Source organism: Cicer arietinum, chromosome 8, assembly GCF_000331145.2.
Source record: "Cicer arietinum cultivar CDC Frontier isolate Library 1 chromosome 8, Cicar.CDCFrontier_v2.0, whole genome shotgun sequence".
NCBI classification, from domain to species: domain Eukaryota; kingdom Viridiplantae; phylum Streptophyta; class Magnoliopsida; order Fabales; family Fabaceae; genus Cicer; species Cicer arietinum.
Window position 1 is genome coordinate 2,234,200 of NC_021167.2, and position 16,704 is coordinate 2,250,903.

At 34.1% G+C, this 16,704-nt stretch overlaps 4 protein-coding genes across 4 annotated transcripts in view; 3 read left to right on the forward strand and 1 right to left on the reverse strand.

The window, feature by feature from the left end:
- The first annotated feature begins 1,878 nt into the window (after positions 1-1,878).
- Positions 1,879-5,940, forward strand: LOC101494121 (apyrase 2-like). The gene is made up of 9 exons (XM_004511601.4): positions 1,879-2,438; positions 2,947-3,075; positions 3,159-3,215; positions 3,324-3,416; positions 4,376-4,581; positions 4,744-4,835; positions 4,925-5,142; positions 5,238-5,427; positions 5,532-5,940. The coding sequence occupies exons 1-9, from the start codon at positions 2,109-2,111 to the stop codon at positions 5,645-5,647; spliced, it is 1,431 nt and encodes a 476-aa protein (XP_004511658.1). The 5' UTR covers positions 1,879-2,108; the 3' UTR covers positions 5,648-5,940.
- Positions 5,941-7,519: 1,579 nt separating this feature from the next.
- Positions 7,520-11,431, reverse strand: LOC101494428 (hsp70-Hsp90 organizing protein 1-like). Its single transcript, XM_004511602.4, has 7 exons — positions 10,383-11,431; positions 8,781-9,069; positions 8,564-8,649; positions 8,254-8,477; positions 8,086-8,152; positions 7,921-7,980; positions 7,520-7,832 (listed from the first exon to the last, which is right to left on the reverse strand). The coding sequence occupies exons 1-7, from the start codon at positions 11,289-11,291 to the stop codon at positions 7,719-7,721; spliced, it is 1,749 nt and encodes a 582-aa protein (XP_004511659.1). The 5' UTR covers positions 11,292-11,431; the 3' UTR covers positions 7,520-7,718.
- Positions 11,432-12,352: 921 nt separating this feature from the next.
- On the forward strand, positions 12,353-14,739 carry LOC101494743 (uncharacterized). Its single transcript, XM_004511603.4, has 2 exons — positions 12,353-12,491; positions 13,561-14,739. The coding sequence occupies exon 2, from the start codon at positions 13,580-13,582 to the stop codon at positions 14,489-14,491; it is 912 nt and encodes a 303-aa protein (XP_004511660.1). The 5' UTR covers positions 12,353-12,491; positions 13,561-13,579; the 3' UTR covers positions 14,492-14,739.
- Positions 14,740-14,787: 48 nt separating this feature from the next.
- LOC101495397 (NAC domain-containing protein) overlaps positions 14,788-16,704 on the forward strand; it is a 9,981-nt gene continuing 8,064 nt past the window's right edge. Inside the window, exon 1 of the mRNA XM_004511605.4 lies at positions 14,788-14,919. The gene's annotated coding sequence lies outside the window, so the exon portion shown is untranslated. The remainder of the gene's footprint in view (positions 14,920-16,704) is intronic.

Genomic DNA, 16,704 nt, shown 5'->3' on the forward strand with positions numbered 1-16,704 from the left:
TAACTTAATTTCAGGTAACGTTTTAGTCATTTATCTTTTTTTTCCCGACTTGGTCCTTTATTTTAATTTTAAGTGACAATTTGATATTTTATGTTTTAAAATTTCAACAATGATATCCTTTTTTATACAAAAATTCAAAAAAAAATTCAATCAAAACTCATAAAATTAATTATATTCTTCAATATAATACAAATTTCATCAAATTCGTAATGTAAATCTTCAAATAAACTCATATTTTCATACTTTATTTGATATTTTTAGGAATAAAGGACTAAATCGGGAAAAAAAAAAGATAAATGACTAAAACGTTACCTGAAATTAAGTTAAAGGACCACAAATGTAATTTAGCCTTTTTAAATTTATAATTTTATATATATGAATGGGTGTGAGTGTAAGCAGGTAAATCCGAACCCCGTTGTGGCCAAAGGTGAAGATCTAAATTTTACACTCGCAATGAAACGGAGGCAAGTGCAGATTTTCCCTTATTAGTCGGGTACGAGGGTGGAGAATGCAAAATCCGCCCTCGACCTGTACCGTTGTCATGCCTACCTAGACTATCCAATAAGAGGTATCATGGTCGTGGTTCAACTCTAAATGTTTAATATATACCAAATGTCTTAAAGTTATTAACAAAGAGAGAAGAGAGAGAATAAGTGAATCAATAGTTGACATATAAATAGAAAGTTGTAGAGAGTGTTGCACAAATATTTGCAATTAAGGACTCACATTCTTTTAAGATATATGTTTAGAATATTATAAAAATCTCTCTCATAAAAGTTTAAATGTCATATTTAATTCAACCAATTATTAATAAACTCTAAACTTTTGTATTTATAATATCTTAAATATGATTGCAAAAAATATTTAATTTTTTAAAAGAATATACGAGTAAATATTTTTTTAACTTTTTGTTAGGATAAAAAATAAAATAAAAAGTTTAAAATTTTATAAGGATTAAGTTTAATCCTATCTTTACATACTTTTTTAAACATTTTCTTCTTAATATTTTACTAGAACAAGAAAGTTTGATAGCAACGAAACAAATTTAAACTATTTAGACTTTTTATGGCTATAGTAACACCATTTTTTTTTTCTTTCAATATAGCAACACAATTTACTAACATGTTAAATATCAAGTTACTTTAGGAATAACTCTCATCAGAGTTTATCTGTTTAATAACTATTTTTAGATATTAAAATTCATCGATTTATTGATCATTTGTGAACGGTAAGTACTTTTTCGGATATCTAATGGGTTTGAGCTCAATTATCATTTCTATAGTAGATATACGGTCAATTTGTTATACTTTTGTTTTTTTTTAAAAAAGAACTTTTTAAAAGTTAATCACTTTTAAAAGTTTTCATTTTTTGCTATAGTTTTATAAACATATGGAACACCTATTTAACACTAAAAAGGAATATTTAATATAAAATAATTAACTTAAATATAATTTTCATCATTTATAATTTATCTAATATATCTAGTACTCAAATTAAAATTTCTCACGCACACTTTTAGAATTATAGACCCTTACAAGTAGAGAGACTTTAATTTATTATTCAATAAAATAAATGGACAAAAATATTAAATGAAGACTAAATTACGTTCTTAATTCCTTAATTTATTTTTAAATTTTATTTATTTTATTTTAGTCGGTTAGTTTTCTAAAAGTAGTTTCGTTAGATCAAGTAATTTTGTATCTAATTAAACATTCAAGATTTTAATCTCTTAAATTACAAAACTTTTAATACTTTAGTCTTTTAAATTATAATAGATATTGAAAAAGACCAAAATAGATATCAAAGTGTCTAATAAAAACTTAAGGATGCAACAAAGTGAAATCTAAATAAAAAACAATAATTTAGCCCTGAATGAATGAGGAAAAATTAAGAAAGACCAAAACTGGTACACTTCAACGTTGGTTACCATCACTGTAACTCCATCAAGTGAAACTCCTTCCCTCCCAAGTGTCGCTCACTGCAATCATTTCCCATTCTATCAAACGGCGTCGTTTTTCAATTCCTAAAAGCAGCAGTTAAAGCCTCATTCCCCTTCCAAACACCTCGAATTCTAAACCACCGCCAATCTGGAACTCGAATCCACCGCAATGTTGAAGCGACCCGGCCGCCAGCTATCTTCGCCGGCGCCGGAGTCGCTCCCCGATAAGATCTATCAGTTCCGCGGTGCCTTCCTGATGGTTGCACTCCCTCTCCTCCTCGTCACGCTCGTTCTTTACTTCATGCCTTCTGCCTCTTCCAACGAGTCCGTTGAGGTTTACGCTCTCACGCACCGTAAATTTTCTCCCGATCGTAAACCGGCCGATTCGTTCGCCGTCATCTTTGACGCTGGTAGCTCCGGCAGCCGCGTCCACGTCTTTCGTTTCGATCGGAACCTTGATCTCGTTCCTATTGGCAAAGATCTCGAGGTTTTCTTGCAGGTTAGTTTTAACCGTTAATGTGCTGTTTGCATGCATAATTAGAATTTGCACGGGAAGACTTTAATTTTGATGTTACTCAATTATGGATATCAAATGATTTTAAATTTATATAAAAAATTATAGAGATGAACTAAATAATATAAACTTAATCCAAATGTGACTATCGTAAAATGTGACTTTAATTTGATCTCTAATTCAATGTGTTGCAATGTTTCTGTGTTGTGTCGAAAGGCACATACAAACATACTTTTAAAATGAAACATTACATTGTTTGATTAATAATTTATTCATCGTTGATCAATTAAACCACTTGTAACTAACAGTGACACATCAGCATTAGTAATAATTTGATAAACTAGAAGTGATTGAATATAACTATATATATTAGACACCAAACACGTTCAGATGTGTGCTACATAACTTTGTTTTCATGAACAAAAATTTTGTTTTTTTTAGAACGCAAATCATAGTTCTATTCACAGTGTTAACATTTTTTATGGTGTTACAGATAAAACCTGGTTTGAGTGCTTATGCACAGGACCCACAACAGGCAGCGGAATCTCTTGTTTCTCTTTTGGACAAAGCTGAAAGCGTTGTTCCTATGGAGTTTCGCGCAATGACACCCGTTAGAGTTGGGGTGTGTGTAATTTTTATGTACTTATTTGTATATTTGTTCATTTGGATATCTGAATTATACGTATCCTAATAATGCTAATGCAGGCAACTGCAGGATTGAGGGCTTTGGAAGGGGATGCTTCTGATAGGATTTTGCAAGCGGTAAATTTTGCTTTGTGCATCTTGTCATGTCTCATGTTGAATGCTTTTAGCAAATAGCAGCTGTATTCTCAGCATTCTAATGCTGCTTTCATGATTTGCTAATGTAAGGTCCGAGATTTGCTTAAGCAAAGAAGTACTCTAAAATCTGAGCCTGATGCGGTTGCTGTGCTAGATGGAACCCAAGAAGGTGCTTTTCAATGGGTATGTTGCATGAACTTATTACTGATTGGCTTTAACTTTTGAATGCATTTAGAAATTAGACTAGAGAAGAATTGACAATCTTTTAGTGGTATCAATCGGATAGCTTTCAAATGGTTTTGATAGAGAGAATTGGCAGAATGTCCTCTCTTGATACATGAAATCTTATCAATTAAGGAATGATAGTGTGTGTCATTGAGACTGGTTAGCTAGAACTACTATTATACTTGCCCTTCCCATAGTGGCAAGGCTTTGTCTTCCGTGCACCTTTGATAAATCCTGTCACCCAAAAGGAACAGTCTTAATCTGCAGATGCAATGCTCTCCAAGAAAAATGACTCTAAGAAAGTTTGACTATGTTGGATTATTGACCATATACTTGTTTGTCAGTAGATTTTGCTTTCTGCATGCTCTTTGTAACTTAATCCAATGTTTTACATGCTACCGTAGCTGCCCTATTAGTTTTCAATTTTCCTCTTTAGTCGCTAATTAGGATGTGAAACTCAGGTTCTAATTTTTTATTAAAACAATTGCCTCCTGGATTTTTGCGTGTACTTTTTAAATTAGTGATATTAAGAGCGTACAATTACCTTGTTTGGACCTTCTCAACTATATTTTAAATTGTTAATTTAATCTTTCATGGAGAATGGTTCTTGCAGCATGTTTTAAATTTAATATGCTGCTGCAAGGTCTAAGAATACTTATTTGAAAATTATTTTTTGAGCCATTTAGTACATGGAATTGAAATTGAACATTCTAATTCGAATTATCTTGTTTGGGGTACCTGCGAATCTGTTAGGTGGAAGCGTGATAATTGAGTGAACTACTATCAATAGACAAATGTCTTATTATAGGAACTACACATGTTCATATACCACTTCCTAGCAACTAAAGTTATACACAGCAAGGAAACAATTTTAGAGCATTTAGTTTGTCTTACTGTTTCCTTTTGTTTTATTTTAGGTGACTATTAACTATCTACTGGGAAAATTGGGAAAAGATTATTCAGATACTGTTGGGGTAGTTGATCTTGGAGGTGGATCTGTTCAAATGGCATACGCCATCTCAGAGGATAGTGCTGCCAAGGCTCCAAAAGCTCTGGATGGAGAAGACCCCTATGTCAAGGAGATGTTCCTACGGGGAAGGAAATATTACCTCTATGTTCATAGGTTTTCCTTCTTGCTCTTGACATGACAATTTGAGATATTATGTTTTTCAGGATCTGGGATCAAGTTACTTTTGTATTGTTTACCCCAATTTTCAGAGAGGCAGTTGTTCTGTAATAGAATTCCATCTTCCATGGCCACTAATTTTTGACATTTTGCTTTCAGTTACTTACGCTATGGTTTACTAGCAGCTCGTGCAGAGATTTTAAAGGTTTCTGATGATTCTGGAAACCCTTGCATCTTAGCTGGCTATGATGGTAAATATAGCTTCGGCTTTCTGCATGTCTGGTTCTAAGTTGAGCCAACAAATGAATTTTTTCTTAAATATACATATATCTTCTTCTAGGATCTTACAATTATGGAGGAAAGTCATTTAAGGCCTCGTCCTCCTCCTCTGGTTCAAGCTTGAATGAATGCAAAAGCATAACTCTTAAGGCTCTCAAAGTTAATGAATCAACATGTACACATATGAAGTGCACTTTTGGTGGGATATGGAATGGCGGCGGCGGCGATGGACAGAAGAACCTTTTTGTTGCCTCATTCTTCTTTGACCGGGCTGCTGAGGTATTCCATTATTGTCTTCAGTCTTGGACCACATCCCAATATCAATTCCTTTAATGCAACAACAGCACCATGCTAATCATACTGTTTATTCCTAGGCTGGTTTTGCTGATCCAAAATCACCCGTTGTGAAAGTTCGTCCTGCTGATTTTGAGGACACAGCAAAGCGAGCTTGTCAAACAAAACTCGAAGATGCTAAATCCATTTATCCACATGTTGAGGAGGGGAACCTTCCATATTTATGCCTGGATCTTGTATACCAGTATACATTGCTTGTTGTTGGATTTGGTAAGTTTTGCGCTGGTTTTGGAACAGTTGTGCATGGTAATGATGCTTTCCGCAATATCTATGGTGTTATTTCGATGCACTTATTTATTTTCTTTTGATGGCAGGCCTGGATCCATTGCAGCAGATTACATTAGTGAAGCAAGTTAAATATCATGATTCTCTTGTTGAAGCTGCATGGCCTCTAGGCAGCGCCATTGAAGCTGTATCATCTGTTCAATGACAACAATATAAATAGCAATGCCTTAAAATTTTGGAACGATAAGTTTTATCAAGAGTTTATCAGAAATCGCTATTAGGTAGACATTTAATTGTAAATGAGTCTACACTTTAAAAATAAACGATAGAAGATGGCTTCATTATTTTCCATTTGTAATTATTTTACAGTTTTGTAAGACTAATTCTATTTATTTTGTTCATCTATTTTTGTAGTCAGGAGAGATAAACATAGAAATTAATGTAACATTCCCCGAAATATTTTCATTTCTTTGTAAATTATTTTTATTTATTTGCTAAGCTTAATGTGTGTTTTCTTACCATGATAACATGTGGTTTTATATATTAGAATAAAAGATAGTTTAAATAAACAAAAAAGAGGACTGATATTGTCAACATGTGGTTGACTGTTGAGCATGTTGATGGTCAGTGGTATGCATAATAGAGCTTTAGATAGTGCCAACTGTTGAGGAAGTTGGAATGATATGGTCAACTGCTATTTGGGAGGATTTGGGAGGATAACTGCTAACTTAATTATGATTATGCGGAAATCAGGAAGATAAAAACAACAAAATTGGTAAGATATTTTTGGATTGCTACTGATGCCTTGAATGATTCGAGTGATATTGTTGGCTATTGATCAGGGTTCTAGATCCCTTTCCTTGCACTCCACTGTTACCATGATTAGCATACACTCTCCGATTTGTAGGGGATATTCGATAAAGGATTTATAATAATGAACTAATTTTGCTTGTAATTGTTGTTGGTTATTAGGTTTTTATTATGATTTATGGGCTTCGATACCCGATACAAACTCCTTTTTGTATCATGAGTTGCAAATTTTGATTTGAAAAACTGCCCAGATTATTATTCATTCATTTTTCAAAGGAATTTGACATGTAGTTAACAATTTCATAGTCTTCGGATAAATATTTTAATTGAACATTTGCTTCGTAAGATAGTCACATATTCTTCTAGGTTAGACGAATATCCAAAGCCAATTAGTTAATTGATTCATTTGTGACTTGAATTGTTTATCAGTCTGATTATGTGTATCCTGGTTTAACAACAGTATCACCACTTAAATTATCCGGTAAAAATCACTTAACATAAACATCATAGCTTCATTTGCAAATATTCACATGCCCTAGACCATCGTGAAGGACAAGCATCAAAAGGGTGTAGGACCAACATCCAGAGTCTAAGAAATGCAGATTTCACAACGCAATGTTGAGGCAACATAAATTTGCTTCGCTCGTGTTTAGTAACATGTTGTAGCTTTTAGTTAGATGTGAACTTTCACTGTAAAATAATGATTCCAATCACGTATTTTTTTCTTTCCTAAATGTACTAACCACTACAAGTAATCATATACAAGGCACTATCGAATGTAGAACAGCTCTCGGCCTAAATTTGAACCATGATTCTCCCACATTGTGAGACTAACTCCTTAAGTTGAACCCAACCCCACTAAGACATACATATTTTTCTAATTGTAGCTCAAGAAACCTTAATCAGAGCAACGAGGTTGATATTTCTCTAGACACAAATTAGATTCAACTAAAGCAGGTCCACCTAGACAATAAAAGGGTTTTAAATTGTGTAAAACACGAAATAAAAACAAAACAATGTCCCCATTTCCTTTTCGAAAACAGACATCTGCGTAGCACATAATTTACAGTTAAACCATTTTCCAGCAAACCATTATTAGCCCGAAACCACATTGTGCAATATGGGTTTCTTTTTAAAATTTTAAAACAATATTGAGCTGAAAATTACTAGCCACCATAAATCATGTGTCTCTCAAGTCCCTCTCCATCCCAATAAAAAACGATTTTTTAGATTTAGTTTAAACTAATAAAAGGCAAAGACAAAGGCATGCCCAGAAACAATTATATGCGAAAATGAATTGCACTTTAGTTATGAATATCATAAAAATTCACAAAAACATTAGCATAACAAGTCAAAATTTCCCGACTATTTTACTTCCAATCCAATCTATTCGAATATCAAATCAAAATCACACAAGGAATAATTGACAATTGCATCTTTGCTAGAGCTGCCGCCTTCCATCAAATTTACCTCATCTGGACAATTCCGGCACTGATCAGCTTTTGGATTTTCTCCATCACCATTGGGTTCTTGGTATGTTCCTGTGCAGACTTAGGATTTTCCTGGAAATCAACCAATACCTGCATACAAACCAAGCTCTTATAAGCACACATGTTATTATTGTGCCAACACATCACACACCATTATGCAGACAAGAAAAAAGCAAACCTGTCTCATAACAGGGTCTTGAAGGATGTTCTGTATCTCTGGATCTGACATAGCTTTGGCCTGCAAGAAAACAATATTTGAGTACATAGCTTATATAAATAAATTAATAATTTCTGTTTGCAAATATTTTCACACTAAATAATTCATGTAAGCTTTATGACATACCTGTCTCTCCTTCAACTCTTCAGGACTTAAATCTCCACGGCTGGCCTTATTAATTTGTTGAACACACCTGAAATGGACATTTTACATGATTAAACACATTTTGCAGTCAATAAGGAAACTTGAAATATTGAACACATTGCAGAGATTTTAACCAAATATCATTCATACCTTCCAATGCCATCAAGCAACTCCTGGTTGTTGGGGTCATGTTTCAACCCCTCCTTATATGTTTCCAAAGCCTTTTCATATTCTTTCATGAAAAACTGAACAGCACCTTTTCGGGTATAACCCTTGGTGAAAGTTGGATCAAGCTCAATGCACTTCTCTGCATCCTTTAAACCTTCAGGCATTGCCCCCAGTTTGGTGTAACACGCAGCTCTGTTACTATAAGTCTGAAAGAAATAGAGTATTCAACCACATTAGGATCCACATTAACATAAGCATAAGGATATTCATTTGTATCAAAGAGTATTATTACCTTAGGCTCTTTCGGGTTTCTTCTTAGGGACTCAGTGTAATGCTTAATAGCTTCAGGATACTTCTGCTGCTTAAAAAATTCATTCCCTGAATCAAGGTTTTCATCAAAACTAAGTCAACAAATAAGATAGAGCCACAATGATATTTAGAAATAGAGGTTCAGAGAAGGATGCTTGGGGGAAATGAAAAGCCTAGAAGATCAGACTAAGATAAAGTACCTTTTTCTCTTTCCTCATCAGCCAAATTTGGATCAAAGTATTCTTGTTGTTCTAGTTCTTTCTTAGCCTTCTCAGCTTCATTAAGTTTCTTCAGGGTGTCTGGGTTGCGGTGCTCTGTAAGTGCTTTTTGATATGTCTCAATGACAGGTTCATAATCTTTAGAGCATTTTGCCATTTTGCCCAAGGCAGTACCCTTCCTTGTCAAAGCTCTTGCTACCATCTTGTAGTCTGATCGTAGTTCTCGTCCTCTTTCAACAGCCTTATCACAATCTTTTACACAATCCTCATACTGAAAGGTTTCAAGGAATATTTGTCAGAAAGCAAATCACAGGGACTGGTCCCTTTACTCTTTTTAAAAAAACACTGAAATTTTGCTCCCTTAGAATTTGCTCTCCTAATCTTATACTAACACCTAAACCATAGGCAAACTTGACCAAATTCCTTAACCATCAAACACTGAAATAAAGGGTTGTTTAATTCTTGTATGTAACAATTCCACATTTACTGAATATTGAAGACACATACTGTTCAAGCTTAAAAACCAAAAACCAACCTCCCGTACTAAGGTTGAAGCCTTAAGAGTATGTTTTGAAGTTGTGTTTTGTAGGGGAGGGCTAAGACTGTATTATGGTATATATTTAAGATCTTAAAAAAAGTGAAAGAACACTTTTAGAAATGGTCTTTTAGAACCTTTCAATCACACTTACTCATTTTTAGAAACATTTAAATCTTCCTTAATTTAAAAAAGAAAATAAGCTCTCCTGTACCCTCTAAAACCCTCCATCCAAACATACCTTAAAAGTCATTCTTAGAATGCAAGGTTTTTCATGAATGGCTACCATTAATTGGTTACCATTTTGATTCAAATTCCTGGGACAACTACAGAATACATACAAAAAGCACCAAGCCTCGAAGGCTAAAGAGGCTCGTGTAGAAATTGGTCAGTAGGGCACAAATCGAAAATAAGTTGACAGCATCTATGACTGACTAGGATCTTTGATGGTAACATAGACATCGTTCACCCACATAAAATTACAAACAACAAAGGTTTAATCACACACTTATCAGACTTTTTCCAGCTCCCATCAAACAGTAGCTCTAATTAAGGCTAAGATCTATTTTGGTTCCAATGCATACAACTCCCTTTTCTGTACAAAATAAAAGTTCTCACTTTTCAATTTAAAACTCTACACTTGCAGTTGAAGTTACAACTGCTTCTAAGTGTCAGGACCAAGTTGAAAATTTTGACTGATATAAAAAACAAAAAACTACTGTACTTTCATACCCAATTCACATCGGGTCCCTAAACTAGATAGTACCTCTATTCAGTATAATTATCATGGGGTTGTAATATAAATAGTAAAAAGGACAAATGTAGAATAAAACAAGCTAATTTGAACAATTTTTCACCTAGGGGCCAAATTAAAAATTACCGCCCTCTTCATAGAGAAATAACAATTGGCTATATACAGTAAGTAACTTTACAATCATACTAAATTGAGCTAGAACAATGCATAGTTAACAGACAATAGAAAGAAAAAAAAAACAGAAATTTAATACATACATTACATATACAATATTAAATGCAATAAACATGCATACCTTTCCCATTTCCAAGTACACAGCAGCACGGTTAGTGAGAAAGGAAATGTCTTCATCATCCAATTCCAAAGCTTTCGAGTAATGATGAATCGCAGTGTCAAAGTCCTTCTTCTTATACGCTGCATTACCAGCCTCCTTTTCCTTCTGTGCCTCAACCTTTCTCTGCTTTGCTTCTTTTTCCTCATCAGCCACTTCCATCGGCTCCGGCTCCGGCTCAGGTTGCTTAACAGGCTCAGCTTCAGCGGCCCTCTTCCTCTCAGAAGAAGAAGCCGACGAAGGCGAATTAGTCTCAGGTATATCAAATTCATCACCAGGGCTTCGAATCTTAACATTAAGCAAAACCCCAAAAGCTTGCATAACTCTTTGATCCTTCAAATACAAATTGAGATTATTTGGATCCTTCTGAATATCTTGCATCATCTTCACGAAATCAGGTTGTTGAAGGTAAACCCTAGTTGCAGGATCAGCAGTGAGTTTAGCCCACATCTCAGGCCCGGAAAAAGCATCACCAAATGGATTAGCCGACGGCGCAGAACGTGACCTAGAAGCCGCGGCCGAAGCCGCTTTTTGAGCATCGGCTAAACCTGATTTGAGTGGTTCATTATTAGGATCAATTTCGAGACCTTTTTTGTAAGACGAAACGGCGTCGTCAAATTGAGAGAGACCGAGATGAGCGGCTCCGAGACGGCTGTAGCCTTTGGACCAATCGGGTTTGAGTTCGACGGTTTTTTTGGCGTCGGATAAAGCGTCGGTGTAGTTTTGGAGAGAAGCGTAAGCTGCGGATCGGTTTGAATAGAGGACGTGGTTGTTAGGGGAAAGATCGATGGCTTCTGAGAAGTGACGGATGGCGGATGAAAAATCGCCGGAAGAGAATGCGGCGTTGCCTTTGGCTTTGGCTTCGTCGGCCATAATAAGATCGGAGTTTGAAGATGAAGGGTTTGGGTTTTTACGAGAGTTATGTGGAAGAAATGAACAAAAGGGGTTTACTTGTTATGGAATTGAAAAGAGGAGAGAGATAGAAAGAGTGAGTTATAGAGAATTTGCTTGTTAACTAGAGACTTCTACTAGGGCCTGGTGATCATGAGTGACCCTTCTCGAATCTTCTACTACTACCTGTTTCGCAATTCACACTATAACTCCCTTTCTTTCTTTAAATTAAGAAATGAAATCTATTTATATTTACATTATATTTCGCTAACCCTTATTTGTATCAAATCTTTTACACGTCTTCTTATGATATTCATTATTCATTATCGTTTAATTTTTATCCATTAGGGATGACCATTTCAAAAATAAGTTTAATATTATAGATCTACTTTATATCTATATTATAATTTTTTTTTATTTTGACAAATTAACTATCGTATTTCATTATTATTACCTTTTTAATAATTTTTTTGAAAACTCATTTATTTCTTTAAATACATTATTTTATGTTCATATTTTCTTTTTTTATTTTCTATTTTGAGTGAGCACATATAATAAATTATAACATTAAAATAATGTTTCAATAATTTATTTTTGTGTTTTTTATCACTAATTATGTCTAAATAAAAACAAATAATTGATGATTAACACTTTATTACTCATAAACAATAACAAATTCTATATTTTTTATAAATAAATATTAATAAATTAATAGTTATGTCAATTTCTTGAGTTTAAATTCAATTCTTCTTTCTTAATTTTTTCTTTTGATGATTCTGAATTCACATATCCAACTAACTACAAAAGACTATATAATATTTAATTTGATATGAAACAGTGTTAAAAATTCTATTATTTTATTTTATAATAACGACAATCACAAACCTATTTATATTTTTTGCCAACAAATTTTAAGATAAAAAAAAAAAATAAAAAGCAAAAGGATGGGATAGTAATTAGAAGCCCAATCCACTTCCTTGAGAAGAAGCCCAAACATAGACATTTTTTTTTTTACAATTACTTAAAATCCTATGGTTCAAAAAATAAAATTAAAATCCTACCACAAATCTCAGCAGTTCCATACAAAAATTGCAGCTGCTGCCGGTAAACGCATTTGGATTGGAATCGAACTCAACTGGCCGGGGAAACGCAGGCGGAGTTGATCGTAAACCGCCATTAACAGTGAGAAAGTTTTCCTTCTTTAAAAAAACAAATTTATTTTCTGATTTTCATTCCTATATCCCGTGGCGAGCGGAGGATGCGATTCCACCGCGATTAACGGCCGCAATTGCCGCCCCTAGAGAATTGAGTTGCAGCAGAGCACAACTCCGCGCCGCGATTCAGCGATCGCAAGCTTATGCTTCGAATCTTCTTGTCCTAACATGTAGCAGTAGCATCTCTATATAACATGGTTCGAACTTGGAACTTTTGCTACTTCGACGAAATTGCTTTTATAACTGATTGCCAGAGACAGATAGAAATTATGCATAATAATATAAACTATCAGATATAGTTGCTTGAAGATTAGTCATTAGTAACAGGTGATTCAGTAGCATGGACCTCGTCACGCTACGGCTCATAGCATTTGTCACAGATCCTGATCAGAAATTGAATGATTATGAACAATTAACATAATTACATTGCCGAGTTTTCTTTTCCCCCCTTAGCATATTGTAGAAGATCAATTCTCAATTAGTTGTAATGAGGTGTTGGTTGTTGTAGCCTTTTTTTTTCCTCAAATGGCCAATGTGCACTTACCTATGAAACACAAACACGAACACACGCCTACACTTACACATAGACACCAATAATAATTTGTAAAAAATGAAGTGATTGAATGTAGTCAAATGTGTTTATGTCAGACACTGCTTGTGCAACACCTTGTCCATATGTCTCTTGGCTGACAGAAATACAATCGGACATAATTATTAAAAAAGCTCAAAGATATACGTTATAATTAGACTATTGATTAAGCTCAAAGAGAGGGTTTGAGGGTTAACTTATGACCAATGGAAATTATTTTCCACATTAGGTTCAGAATAGGTTATAAGTAGGTTACATTTGAATGTATGTGAACAATTAGTTTATTTATAAGTTACAGTTTTAGTGGGAACAAAAACCAGTCTTCAAGTTGATAAATACAATAATATAGTCATGTGTGTGTTTACATTTACAGTATAATGATACATATTTGCAACTTCTATTTTAAAATGTATGGTAGGGCTGTGATTGATATAACTTTCATCTGTAGGCACTCACTTGAGGATTTAATGAGTGGTGGTTCTGCATCTAGTAACTTAAGGACAGCTCTTTCTCATTGCGTCCAACAAGTGCGAAGTTATGATTATCATCACTATCTTTGCCTTCTTGAACTGCCTCCATCTATACGGAAGGCTGCATTTACACTCCGTGCCTTGAATGTCGAAACAGCTAGAGCTATGGATGTTGCTTCAGATCCCAGGATCGGCCTTATGCGCCTTGTGTGGTGGCAGGAAGCCATAGATAAAATGTTTGCCAATAAATTGATTGAACACCCAACAGCACTGGCCCTGTCAAGCGTGATAGCAGAGACCAAAATTAGTAAGACATGGTTGAAACGATCTGTTGAAGCCCGGATCAACGATGCAAGAAGAGAGGCTACAGACATTCCCGAAACAATGGAAGAATTGGAGAAATATGCTGAAGACACTGTATCTACTATGCTGTACTTGACACTTCAAGCTGGTGGTATCATGTCTACTGCAGCTGACCATGCAGCCTCACATATTGGCAAGGCTAGTGGTATTCTGTTGCTCCTTAAATCACTGCCTTATCATGCTGGTCACAACCGGCATTTTTCTTACATACCAAGAGCAATAGCATCCAAGCACGGGTTGATAGTTAAGCAGGAAGGTCAAGGAGAGAGATGGCTGGATTCTCGTGAGGGTCTTTGTGAAGCAGTTTATGAAATGGCATCAGTTGCCAATGCACACTTACAAAAGGCACGAAAAATAGCCAAGAGTGTGCCTGCTGAGGCTCTCCCAGTGCTCCTGCCAGCTCTGCCTGCTCAGGTTCTCTTGGATTCTCTACGTCGGGTGCAATTTGATGTGTTTGATCCGAGGCTAGCACGAGGGGTGCTGGGAATACCACCTTTGTGGTACCAGCTTCAACTCAAGTGGACTTCATGGAGAAGGAAATACTAAACTAGTTTTGTTACCTCATAAAACACTTGGGGCTCCAGAAGTTTTTCCTATGTATTAGTGTGTATTTTGTTTAATAAGTATTGGGCCACATAACGGAAACTAGATTCTAGAATGCACTAATTGTGGTATGTAATGTATCATTTTTAATTGAAGCCTGGGTCTTTTAAAGGCTAACCTTACTGGATTTGAGTGTACTTACCATGATTTTGTGGTCAAAACTTAAAAGGAAACTTAGAATGATTTTATTATATTCTCAGACAACTTCAAGCGCTCTTTACAAAAAGAAAGAGCCGCATGGTACCTAGAAGACAAAGCATGCTATCTCCTTGTGATTTTCTGCTGCAAGTTATGTAGCTTCCATGTTCCTCATTCTGACTTTTGGTGCTCACCGAAGCACATCTATGGTGTCCCTGGAAACTATTGTTTAGGTAATAATTTTCTTCCCAACTTTGTCTTTGATTTTCTTGCTTTTAATTGTTGAGTTAAATAGTACAGATTAACAACAGAACCATGACACTAATTTTTAATGGAAATAAAACATTTTTTTTCCATCTCAAATTGTTGTGTGACTGATATCATTTTTGAAAAATTAGATGCTTCAAGTATTGTCAATTGTTAAGGCATGAACAAATAAAGGTGGCCATTGATGATGTTTTGAGTCGGAAATTCTACTCTTATTTAAGATGGGAGTTTCTTTTCTCACCCCAAAAGATTTCAGGAGTATACTTCTAAAAGAAAAGAAAAAAAGGTTGAGATACTTATTTTTGGTTGAATAACTATTCCTATTATATCATATCATATTTAAAGAACTCATCCATATAGTTACCGATGGCTGAATTTTTAAACAATCTTTTAACTGTTCATTTTATAATTTCTTACAATCAACACTATAACTTATAAGCCATTGTCAAGTGCCTCACACTACACTACAACAAAATACATTCATTTTATCAACTATATGATACGGTATTTTGTCTAGAAAATTACTAATTGTTATTTGCAGGAAAAAAACAAAAAAAAAAAGAAGAATACATAACTGTATGTAACATTTACAAATCATATGCACTCATTCTCATATATAATTAATGAATTGCTAATTAATCAAATACCTCTTATTTTTAAAGATTCTTTTATTTCTTATATAAATCTTTCTTAACAAAATATTTGTTATCTCATACTACTTCAATAAGAAAAGGTTAAAAGAACCCAATAGTGGAGCTCTTTAAGGAATGATCAAGTGAAATGTGTCTTGACGTGTCAAACATTTTTACCACGTGTCACTCGTTGAATGGCTTACTTTCTCTAACTGTCAATTGTCATAGGCTGTTGAAACAACCACAATGACAATTTATAATGAGTCAGCATAAAGTTCTAACTGAAAACAGAGTTGCATGCTCCGAATGGGATAATGGGTGGGTCCATAAACAAAACCTGTCTGCACATAAATTTTGAAACTAAAATATATAATGGCCTGAATTCTTAAGTATACATAAAATTATCTGTTAATTTATTTTGTTAAAAGTAAATTAATGAATAATTAAAAGAGCTTCATCCGTAATGGAGTTGTACCCCACAGAACCATGAGCTCCTAGAAGTTTTTAGTGTCTTTGTTGGAAGCTTTAGCCCTTTTTTCTTAAAAAAAGAGACTGTATATACGGAGAAGTGTTTCATCCGCATTCCTTAGCTTAGGGTCGGTTCGTGGGCCCGCCGGCTCGTGGGTTTGATATTAAGTTACAATTCATAATAAGGAGACTTCTATGTTGAAAATTAAATTATCAAATGAAATTGAATATATATTAGAATTAATATCACCAAATTTTTAATTTTTAATTTTGGGGTCCATTTTGAAATGAAGTTTTTTTTGTTATGATTTAATTAAAATTAAAATATCAATTTTAATTGTGGAAACAATTTAGTTAATTACTGCAGTTAAAAATGAATAAATAAATATTCCAAACTCTTAATTTAATCAACTATAATATATATTATAGTAATATTTGTGTAGAAAAATTAGATAAAATTAATGGTCAAAATATTTATAGTTTCAATACACACTTTTTTATACAGTGCCATAAAACTTTTCTTATAATAATGGGTTTTTCTAAAAAAAATACCTTAATAATGAGTTTGACATTTTTTTTTTTAATTTAAAAAAAAATATTGATTCACTCAAATTGATAAAATGCATTAAAAACAATACAAATTCAACGATG